We start from the raw sequence: 11,687 nt of genomic DNA, 5'->3' as shown, positions 1-11,687 counted from the left end.
AAACACTACAAAAAAAATGCCATTTAGTGGCACACACTTTTAGTGACATTTAGCCTTTGTGCCACTAATTTAGGTTTATAGTGGCACTTTGAGTATGCCATATTTGATTAACACACACTTTTGGTGGCATATAGTTTTTATGCCGCTAATATAGATTTTTAATGGCACTTTGTGCATGCCACATTTATTTAACACATACTTTTACTGGCATTTACCTTTTATACCACTAATTTATGTTTATAATGACACTTTGCGTATATCATTGATAATTTCAAGCAACTCTAATTTCCTTTATTGAAACCCATATCTGATCTTTAATTCCAAAATGTAAAATAATACTAACAAAAAGAATATATAAAAAAACAAACAATATTTCATCATAGTTAGTTAAGAACCACTTTAACTAATGAATCCATCAATGTCCAAAAAAATAGATATGATAAGCCATAATTCATGACAATTTGTGACAACCTGATCCATGCAAATAAGTTATACTATTTTTTTCATTTTTTTAAACTCATAATTTAAACACATAAACATTAAAAATAATATATATTAAAAAAATAAAAAGGAGTGATTATATTAGTTTCAAGTAGGGGTGCAAACGAGCAAAGGCGAGCTCGAGCTCGACTATTAACTTATGAGAGCTCGGGCTCGAGCTCAGCTTGTTGGTATTTTCTTAAGCTCGAGCTCGGCTTGGGCTCGGCTCGTTTATTATCTATAAATTAATATATTAAATAAAAATAATATAAATAGACTTTTTAGGCTCGCGAGCTCGATAAATGAAGCTCGGACTCGTTTACTAAATAAGCTTATTTTTAGGTTCGAGGTCGGCTTGTAAACAAGTTTAAATAAGCTCGGCTCGACTCGGCTCGTTTACACTATGGCTCGTAAGGTTCGACGAGCCTATCGAACTTCACATGTGAGGCTCGAGCTCAAGCTCGATAAACAAACGAGCTTTATTTTAGGCTCAAGCTCGGCTCGGGCTTGATAAGGCTCGGCTCGTTTTGAGCTTTTTTCTCGAGCCGGTCTCGAATAGCTCGTGAGCCGCTCGGCTCGTTTGCACCCCTACGTGAAACCAAAACCGGTTATTAAAATTACCAGTTTGTGCTCCTCTATGTGTCACTGGCCACAACGTATTTCTATAGGAACACAAAACAATGGTTTTAGACCATTAGTCTATGTTAAATTCGGTATCTACACACCTAATCTCCATTTTGTTTCAACTTTTCATTTTCTAAACTTTGTTTCTTTCAACAATATACATAGACTAATGGTCTAAAACCATCATCCAATATACATATTACAAGAAAGCTACTCTAAAACTATAACCGTGGATTGACAATCAGACGACCCAAAATAAGAAGGGTATTGTTTCCAGCCGTGCTTTTTCAAATATAAAGTAACTAGGGGTATTCCTTTTCAGTCGTTGCGCAACATCACAACTTAGATTCAATTAGGTACGGTTACAAGCATTCCTCATGTTAATAACAGTTTGTCATTAATCTATCATGGTGTTGTTTATAGTGCACCGAACAAAATTTGAGACGCTTATGCGTACAACTTCCTGTCATTAGCATACAGTTTCCCATTAGTTGCAAGTTTTTCAAAGGTAATCCGTTGCGCTGCTTATGTAAGCAGGCAATAGTGTAGTCAGTACACAGTCTAAGATGTGTTGTTTCCCTGGCAAAATAACCTCTGCACCTACATATATTAAAAACATATCTTATTTTAGTATAAATCGCAAAACTAACTCGGAGAAAAGAAAAATGTGAAAGCATGACTTTGCAACCTAATGTGTCCACAATGTAAATGCTTGATTCAGATGTAAGTGAGCCACCAAAGGGTGACTCTGTGCCGCATTATTCACCTTTTTTTTTCTGCAAGTCCTGCATGCATCATCAACAAACTATATTAACATCTTGAGATTATTAAGCATGTCTAAAGATTTTAGTTGGTCTTGAATTTGTATATAATTTAGAGGTGGAAATTTTGACCTAGGGTTTATCTATAATCAACTAGTTTAATACCCGTCCGATGGACGGGTTACGTTGATTTATTATATACTAACAATGTGAATGAATCTATTAACACAAATATTTACTTATTGCATTTTAATATTACAACACAATCTGACTAACGGCTCAATAACGGTGTCGCCATTTTTTTGGACCCAAACAGCTACTTCAACGACTCTTTGGGTTGGGCAAATTAAATAGCCTATGGATAGGGCGGTGTTTGGCGCCTTTGACAGCCTACGTGGAGGGCGCCACGCCACATCGATTAGCCTAAAAAATGGAACAAAATCAAGAGTGACAAAAGATAATTATGAAAACTTCTATATTCCTAGAGAATAAAATCCAGTATAGATATGTAAACAAACTCTTAACTATTTAGTCATTAATAACTATTTAGTCATAAATAACTGGCATTAAAAGAATACCAATATACTTCATATTTGAAGAATACTATTTGCCTGAATAAACATGACCAACTCCACCTTCATGATTCTTGATCCAATCCAGTATGATGAAGTAATTGTTATCTTCAACAAAAACCTCCTCTTAAATCTCTCATTTTGAAGCCGCGGACTTGCAGACCGGACATGCGTTCTTCTAAAGCAGCCATTGTTTGATGCAACCCGTGTGGAACTCATGCCCGCAACCTAGTGCTCCCAAATCATCTCCATTCTTGTATTCTTCCTGTTAAACCATCAAAGTTTACACCAACACAAACCAAACTAACATTTTCGCCAAGATACAAATAAAAGAAATATACGCGTACCTGACATATGCAGCAAGGTTTGGCATCTGTCTCACCCGCTACACTCGCGTATGTTTTCTGTTTCAAATGTTTATAAATGTTTTCTTTGGTCAATCCAGTATTCACGTTTCCAATCCGCTCTTCCAACGGCTACAGCTCCTGAACAGATATTAAAATTTATATTATCTCTATTCATAATTGCATCATTATAAATAAAATGAACAAAGAATGTTATTTTCATTACCTCATAAGACATGTTATCAATATCGAGCCGCATATCCCTGTGCCGATCATGAATATCAACCAAGCCATAAAAGACAAATTGATTTAGAAGCATAACATCCTCGAATCGCAGACCCTCTCCCCTGCGTATACGATCCAAAACGTTGTGCATCTGCATCGAAGAAAGACCACATGTTTTCAGCATAACAAAAAGATAAAATCATAATTTATATAACTTTGTAAATCATTAAACATACCTCTGCTACAAGTCTGCCTCTCCTTTCACTTCCACCAGAAAATGTTGTTGATGATAGATACGGGAAACCAAAAGCACCATTAACCTGTCTATTTAAGGTTCTTGCCCGATGATGATGATGACCCGTGATAGTATTTACAATCGGGATTCCAGTTTCGTGTGAAGCTGAAGCATTCACATGTGGTGGAATTCTAGAGAAAAGATTACGGTTTTGCCCTCCACTACTACTAGCCTGTGAATCAATGGAAGACAATAAAGACCGCCGAAGAAGTTCAGTTCGTCTTCTAGACGAATAAAGTGTAGAAGCACGATTGTTAGTTTCATGCCCACCTACGGAATTCAAATCCAAATTAACTGCTGTTTGAGCGGTGTTCGGTATATCATTTAACTGGACAAATAAAGGGTGAACCAAATAAACCACTACACGAACCAACTGTAACAAAAAAGATGACATGATATCTGTGTAAATAGATTTCAGTTCCCAAATCCTGTGAAAATTGCCCCTTGATGTACAATCTCTTTAAAAAAACATTTGTAACCAACCTGACCTGAAACTTGCTCCGACCCAAAACCCGTTCTGACCCGAACCCATTTCGACCCGAACCCGTTTTGACCCGAACCAAAACAACCCCTTTTTAATTGACCCATTTTGACCCGAACCCGTTTTGACCCATGACCCGACCCGTTTGCCAGGTGTAATGAAAAGCAAGCAAATAGCATGATAAATTGAAGCGAAAAGCTCAAGCATAAAAAAACAACACGCAACATACATTTTTAATACGATGAATATTATTAGAAGCGACCCTAAATAAACCTTTTGAGGCTTTAAAAAGATATAACCTGCAGCCAACAATTCATTCTTCCTCTGTCTCTGCAGATGAATTATCAAATGATGGTTAATAATCTTACATTAACTGAAAAGTGTATCTCAAAACACAAACCAAATAACATTTTGCAGGAGTGTGAAGCAATACAGCATAGCAGAAATTATCTGTACTGACGAAAAAGATAAGTAAAATAAATGAAACACCAAGCGGCGAACCATGGACAGACAGAAGCATCTCACCCTGTTTTGGAAGCCGTAAAGTTTTCGACGTCATACCAACCGACAACCTCCCGCTACTTACCTGCAATTATAATGTTAGTTATCAGATTCACATTATTAAATGAAAATTCAGATAACAAAATTTCTCAATTTGTTCACTGTCACACATACCCCCGGAGTTTGCATATAATCTTCAGTGCCAAGAATACGAGGGTCGGATGCCCTCTATACACTGATCCAAACCCACCTTCCCCTAAAAAACAATCAGGGCTAAAAAATACGAGTTATAGTTGCATGCTCACCGAATGTGAAAGTCTGAGATCCAATTTGACCAAATGGCAAAATGATGCCTTTTTTAAATTGACCCATTCTGACTTAAACCCGTTTACATTCAAACATTAACAGAGCATGATCATGATCTGACACCTAATCCAACCCGATTCACATATTTTGACGGCCATTTAATAAATGATGAGAGAGATATTTACCATCTCACCAGTAACGTATATCAACCTGCTTCTCATCTTTTTTAGACGCCTCATATAGTGCTGAAACAGGTTGCGGTTGAGCCCAAATGACATTAAGCACCACTAATGGTTCAGGCAGGCATGCATGCATCTGTATACCTGAATAGATCATATCAAACCCGTTAATCATAACCTTGACTCACCCACTAAGTTTCATATTAAACCCGTTAATCATAACCTTGACTCACCCTCTAAGTTTCATATCAAACCCATTAATCAAAACCTTGACTCACCCTCTAAGTTTCCTATTAAACACGTAAATCAAATTCAAAGAAACTCATAGGGGCAGAGGAACTCACCATCCACAAACACAACTCCAGCCACTGACTCCGATATATCCACAAGAATTTTTGTGGGTTTCATCATCCCACCATGCACAAGTACCTCCTTTTCTCCCTTAACTGCAACTATAAGTTCACTAACCTAAAAAACCAATAGCATTAAGAATTAAAAACCAGTTCAGTGTATAATTATGGTCAGTATATGATTGGTTAGAAAGTCAACTGATCTAACTATGGTCAACTGTACCATATGTAGTAGTATCATATTCAAACAGAAAGTTAGCATTCTAAGTGAACTAAATCAGAAAGTCGACCTCATAGGTTAACATCCTAAAGTCAACATACTCACCACATAATACTAAATTCCGAAAACAAAGTTACATCAAAGGTTTACAACATAATATTTGTAACTAATTAAAAAAAAGACTCATCGCCGTTTTCTTCAACATCTACTTCATGTTCCATATCAGGTGTAATGTCAATGCCATCTTCACCATCATCCCCAATCCTATGCAAATTAGGCACATTAAATGTGCAATCATCAAGAACTCCCATGTCAAATACATCTCTTACTTTTACAAATCTGACAACCTCCCAGTCTTTATGCTTGGGATCTGTGACATAGAACACCTTATCAACTTGTGCTGCCAATACAAATGGATCATCAGTTAAACTAGCCCCTATATGTGCCTTGTATGAGAAATTTACCAATGTTACACCATTATCTATCTTGTAGCCCCTATTGATATCAACCCATTCACATTTGAATAAAACTACTCGTATTTGACCTGAGTAGTTTAACTCAATAATGTCATTCAATTTACCATAGTAGTTAACCACACCTTGAACAGGCCTTCTATCTCGACTACTAGCATAATTTTCACCTTCTACAGTAACAACAACACCACTGTTTTGGGTTTTTAGTGACTTCTCTCGACTTTTTGTATGAAAACGATAACCCTTAACAAGGTATCCAGAGTATCGATTCACACTTCTAAGCGGACCACGAGCAAGCCATTTTAGATCTTCAGTTACTTCATCACCTTGCTCTTCCAAACGTGCAACCTACAACAGAGTTGTTAATAGTCATTTACTAAGATCCGAAACAATAAATTATAAGGTATTCATAGTATTTATTTTGAATTACCCTTTTCTTGAACCAGTCAGCAAACTGTTGGCCATGAATCTTGCTCATTTCATAATCTGGTATCCGACGAGAACCGTATTGTCCCTTGACTATCCGTTTGTGTTCCCTTAAAAGAAAATTGATATTACTATATATTTTTGTGATAGATGAATGAAGAGCAAGAGTAACTAATAGCAAACACAAATTATCTTACTCTCGAAAAGGTGTAACTGACTCAACATTGAATAATACATAGCGATGTGCTTGAGTGAGAGACTTCTCATCAATGTCTGAATTTGAAGATCTCCTTCTTTTGCGAATAGGTACTCCCAAATCCAATTTACGACCTAAGGCACGACCAGGGCAAAGATTGTTGGATTCTTCGATGTGATTTTGGTGACCCTCATCATCGTTCCTAACTGCTCTAGTAAAAACAGTTTCTACTTTGGATAGATATCTAGAGCAAAATGTTATACTTTCCTCAGCTAAATAGCCTTCAGCAATTGATCCTTCGGGATGAGCTCGATTATGAACGTATGACTTAAGTTTTAGAAGGTCCCTGTACATGTCATACTTCTAAGTCATTGATCATTTAGAAATAAAATAAACTAGTTTTAGGACATGTTATAGTTTAAGTGTTGTTTTTACTTGACTTAATGTCATACAATAGGCCTAGCTTGTATAGTTACAAAAGACACTTGGTTTAGATCTGTAAGTAGTTAGAAAATGCATGAACAACTGTCTTGCGTTTGTTATGCCATACATAGTGTATTGAGTACCAAATACACCATACGCAAGGAAGAGGAACTGGGCCAGGTTCATAACTAGTTTTTGGATGGAAAATCCTACCCAATAAGAACCGGGTAGGATAGGGTATGGAACCGGTTTGGTTCGAACAATCTGAATTGAATCGACTCAGCCTAAGTTGGAAGAGATCATTAAAAAACAGCAAAAATTCATTTTGGCATATGATCGACCAACTTATGTGCACTTCAATGCAATCATTTTCAACATATAAATCAGAATATCAATATACTCAAATGTAACCATCCACAAATCATTCAATATACACAAACCCAACTCCAATTATCATACAAAATCAAACGAGTTGTACTGAACTTCTACCTGAATTGTTTGATGAAACTTGAAATTTATATGGAGCTTAGCTTGTAAAATCAGGTTATAAATTTTGTAGCCAATAGCCAGTTGGGCCTATCCCCCCCCCCCCCCCCGATACACTTTAAATATATAGGAATGTAGCAGATAATGGATAACATTAATAAAAACATTATTTACCTTTCAACATGGTACATCCACCGAAATGCGACAGGACCTCCAAGCCTAACCTCTCTCGTTAGATGGATCACCAAGTGAACCATTATAGTAAAGAATGATGGAGGAAATATCTTCTCTAGTTTGCATAAAGTGAGATGAACTTTAGACTCGAGAAAATGTAGATCAACTTCAGATAAGTCCTTGTAGCAAATGGTCTTTAAAAATTCGCATAACTCGATTATAACCGAGCTTACATGATCCGGCAAACTTCCACGTAATGCAATCGGCAAATACTCTTGCATCAACATGTGACAGTCATAACTTTTCATCCCAATTAGCTTGCCCTCATTTAAGTGTACACATTGAGAGATATTGGATGAAAATTCATCAGGAGGCTTGATTGACTTAAGGGTTGTTAAAAATTGAGCCTTTTCACCTCGAGTCATTTGATAGCAAGCTTTTGGCATGAAAGTGATACTACTTCTAGGCCGCTTCTTTGGATGCAATTCTTTTCTTATACCCATTTCTTGTAAGTCAAGTCTTGTTTTATAGTTATCTTTCGACTTTCCTTCTTGTCCTAATAAAGTCCCCACTATGTTGTCACAAACATTCTTTTCAATGTGCATCACATCAAGATTGTGACGCAACAGCAGATGCTCCCAATATGGCAACATAAAAAAAATACTTTTCTTTTTCCATGGACTACGAACATCATTGTCGACAAGAAATTCTATGTCGCCTACTTGTTGTAGAACCTCCTCTCCAGAAGGAGGAATAGGAGCAACTCTGAATTCGTGGCGTCCAACAAACGATCTAATATCTGAACGCCAACTATGGTCAGATGGAAGCCACCTCCTATGACACATGTAACAAAACTTTCTTCCATGAGTTAGCCATTTGGATTCAGTACCAAAACCACATACGGGACATGCAAGTTCTCCTTTAGTGCTCCACCCAGATAGATTGGCATAACCTGGAAAGTCTGATATGGTAGAAATAATAGAAGCCTTCAACATGAAGTATTGTTTCGTTGAGGCATCAAATGTATTAACTCCATCCTCCCATAACTCCTTCAATTCCTTAATCAAAGGTTGCATATACACGTCTATCTTGTTTCCAGGACTTTTAGGACCCGGGATGATTAAAGAAAGAATAAAATTTGGCTGTTTCATAACCAACCATGGTGGTAAGTTGTATGGAATAAGAAAAACTGGCCAAATACTATTTACCGAATTCATTGTCCTAAATGGGTTGAAGCCGTCAGTTGCCAGAGCTAGACGAACATTGCGAGGATCAGTAGCGAATTCAGGAAACTTTTCATCAAAATCTTTCCAAGCTAATGCATCTGCTGGATGCCGCAATTTTCCATCTTTTACACGCTCTAGATGATGCCACTTCATAAGGTTAGACGTCTTTGATGACGTAAACAATCTTTGAAGTCTAGGCTTTAAGGGAAACCATCGTAATATTTTTAAAGCCTTCCTCTTGGGAGGATTTACTTCGTGTTCTGGATTAGCTTCATGAACTTTCCATCTAGAAGATCCACAAAAAGAACACACTTCATCTTTCTCCTTGTCATTCCAAAACAACATGCAACCATTAGGACATGCATGTATTTTTTCATATCCTAATCCGATGTCGGCCATTAATTTTTTCACTTGTGGTGTTGTTTTAGGTAACAAATTTCCTTTAGGTAACAAATCCTTTAAAAAGTCTAATAACATAGAGAAAGATGTGTTACTCCATCCACCGAGACATTTTATTTGGTACAAATGCACCACACAAGATAACTTGCTGTATTTGCAATTCGGGTACACATTTTCTTCGGCTTCCTTAACAAGGTCATCAAATTTGCTTCTTCTATTGTTCGTCTCTTGACTATTATTCCAAGCATTCTCATGTATCCCCACTCCACTTCCACCTTCTGTTTCAAATATATCATCCAACATTTCATGCATTTCATGGCGAAGTATCTCTTCGTCATCATTATGGGTTGTGCTCCTCGATGCAACCGTTGCGCCTTCCCCATGATATACCCAATTCAAGTATTCAGGCCGGAACCCTGAACATATGAGGTGATCCAGAACAGTTTGTCTACTCTGATATTTCATATTTAGACACTTTGTACATGGACATTTTATTTTCCCCCCATTGACACAAGCTCTCTCAAATGCAAAATTCAAGAACGTGTGCACCCCATTAACAAAAGTTTGACTTGATCTTGGTGCAAGGTACATCCATGATCTGTCCATTACTATTCAAAGTGAAAAATAACAAACTTTGTAAGTATTACATATTATACAAAAACATATAACTGAGTACAAACAGAGGAATGAAGCCAAACTTTGTAAGAATAAACCTAAATTGCTTAATATCATGCTAACATTATGGTAGGTGAACTAAATCTATTAGTGGATGTGCTGATCGATATGGAAGTGAGTTACATGGAAACCAGGAGTTAAGATATGCAGAGCTGCTGATATTGATTTAATTATGTTTGTTTTTCAAGCTGGTGTTGTAATTTGTAATTCCATATTGGACCAGTACTTTCAGGTTGTCTGTATTTGCTCAGAAAAAGAAAAAAACAAATTCCAAATTTAATATAAAACATGTGGAATAGGGTCAAACTTCTGACCTTTGGGACAAATGGAGGAGTTTATCACTACAACACCTTTGATCTTAGCATTTCTATAATATGGTTTTTTAGTTGAAAAATAGAGATGATTGAATTTGGTCAGATCTGTTTGTTTATTCATTTGGTTCATATGACTCAAGTAGCTTTTGGTGTTCTGAAGCAAATGAACCAACGAGCAAATATTTGAACAAACAACTGATATGGGTCATATAGCACAACCTAAATTTATAATTGGCCGGCACTAGGTGTTATAAAATTCAGTGAATAATTCATGAACAAACAAAAGGCATTTATGATCGACTAACTTGATTATTGCACATGCACACACACACACACTGTTCAAACCGGTAAAAATCACAGAAATACATCATTATTGTTGCACATATACCCACAATCACACATTGTTGACCATTTGAACATAATCTTTTTAAATTTTAACAATTACTGACCTAAAATTGAAGGAGTTGAAGTTGCGATCCTCTAGTCGTGCTTGGTATCCCTTGGATCACCGGCGATTTTGATTTGCTTTATGGAACAACTCAGCACACCAGTACTACAAAAAAAAAAAGTCTTTTTACAAGGTGACTATTTGAAAAAAAAAAAAAAACCTCACAACCTTCTTCCACAACCCTAAAAGAACAAAAATCAGTGCCTATAGTTCTATGTAGACAAACTGAAAGCATTGAAAGCGTACCACAAGACAACTACAAGTAGGAATAAACAAAAACAGTAAGATAAGATTATTAAAAACACACAACTTTCGAGTAGCAATTTGAAAATCAGAATAAACATTCATGAATCATCAGTGTTTTAGGATTACAAACAAACAAATCAAGGCCCTAGTGGTAAGCAAATCATCGAACACTTGGTGGGCATGTTGTTGGTAACCAAGAAATATATGTACATCATCAACAAAGTCCTCTAAATAATGTTATATGAATCAAATTAAAAACAAGGAACAATGAATATAGTATAAAACCAGTAGCAATAGTGAAGCATACATGTCTTTCAGGCTCTGGAATCTCCTTCATGGTTGCTTCCTAGAACTGATGCCATGGAGGCAAAACACAGATAATCGCTGGGGTCCTGGGGAGAAGTGAACAAATTAGGTTAGGGAAAGGGAAGTTAAGCTCTGGTGTTGGTGTGTGGGAAATCCAAATATTGGGCGGAAGGATTGTGCGGGAATTAATTTGGGAAGGAGGGAAGATAAATTAGTTTCAAACTAATTACAAAACCTATCAGAAAATATTTTATTTTAATGTATGATAGATATAAATTATATTTTACAAACTAAATTTAAGTATATATATATCAATAAAAGGTTAAATTTAAACCGATGAAGATTTGAATTAGTTTGAAACTAGGGATGCAAACGAGCCGAGCGGCTCGCGAGCTACTCGAGATCGGCTCCAGAAAAAGCTCAAAACGAGCTAAAGCTCAAAACGAGCTGAGCCTTATCAAGCCCGAGTCGAGCTTGAGCCTAAAATAAAGCTCGTTTGTTTATCGAGCTCGAGCTCGAGCTCGAGCCTCACATGTGAAGTTCGTTAGGCTTGTCGA

The 11,687-nt window shown here is 36.6% G+C and overlaps 1 protein-coding gene and 1 pseudogene across 3 annotated transcripts; both read right to left on the bottom strand.

Annotated features, from left to right (window-relative positions):
* Positions 1 to 1,479: 1,479 nt before the first annotated feature.
* On the bottom strand, positions 1,480 to 5,176 carry LOC110919836 (annotated as a pseudogene).
* Positions 5,177 to 5,358: 182 nt separating this feature from the next.
* LOC110915784 lies at positions 5,359 to 11,372 on the bottom strand. 3 transcript variants are annotated; one of them, XM_022160540.2, is made up of 6 exons: positions 11,132 to 11,371; positions 10,580 to 10,683; positions 7,517 to 9,749; positions 6,435 to 6,779; positions 6,242 to 6,347; positions 5,359 to 6,159 (listed from the first exon to the last, which is right to left on the bottom strand). In XM_022160540.2, the coding sequence occupies exons 3-6, from the start codon at positions 9,745 to 9,747 to the stop codon at positions 5,509 to 5,511; spliced, it is 3,333 nt and encodes a 1,110-aa protein (XP_022016232.1). In that variant the 5' UTR covers positions 9,748 to 9,749; positions 10,580 to 10,683; positions 11,132 to 11,371; the 3' UTR covers positions 5,359 to 5,508. The 3 variants fall into 3 exon arrangements, 2 of the variants coding, with proteins under 2 accessions (XP_022016232.1, XP_035841786.1); XM_035985893.1 differs by lacking the exon at positions 10,580 to 10,683 and having other exon boundaries at positions 11,132 to 11,372; XR_004884452.1 differs by lacking the exons at positions 5,359 to 6,159; positions 6,242 to 6,347; positions 7,517 to 9,749 and having other exon boundaries at positions 6,659 to 6,779; positions 11,132 to 11,367.
* Between the last annotated feature and the right edge of the window lie 315 nt (positions 11,373 to 11,687).

This window comes from Helianthus annuus, chromosome 16, assembly GCF_002127325.2.
Source record: "Helianthus annuus cultivar XRQ/B chromosome 16, HanXRQr2.0-SUNRISE, whole genome shotgun sequence".
NCBI lineage: Eukaryota > Viridiplantae > Streptophyta > Magnoliopsida > Asterales > Asteraceae > Helianthus > Helianthus annuus.
Note: the sequence above shows the minus strand (reverse complement) of the source record. Positions and strands in the feature narration are given on the sequence as shown.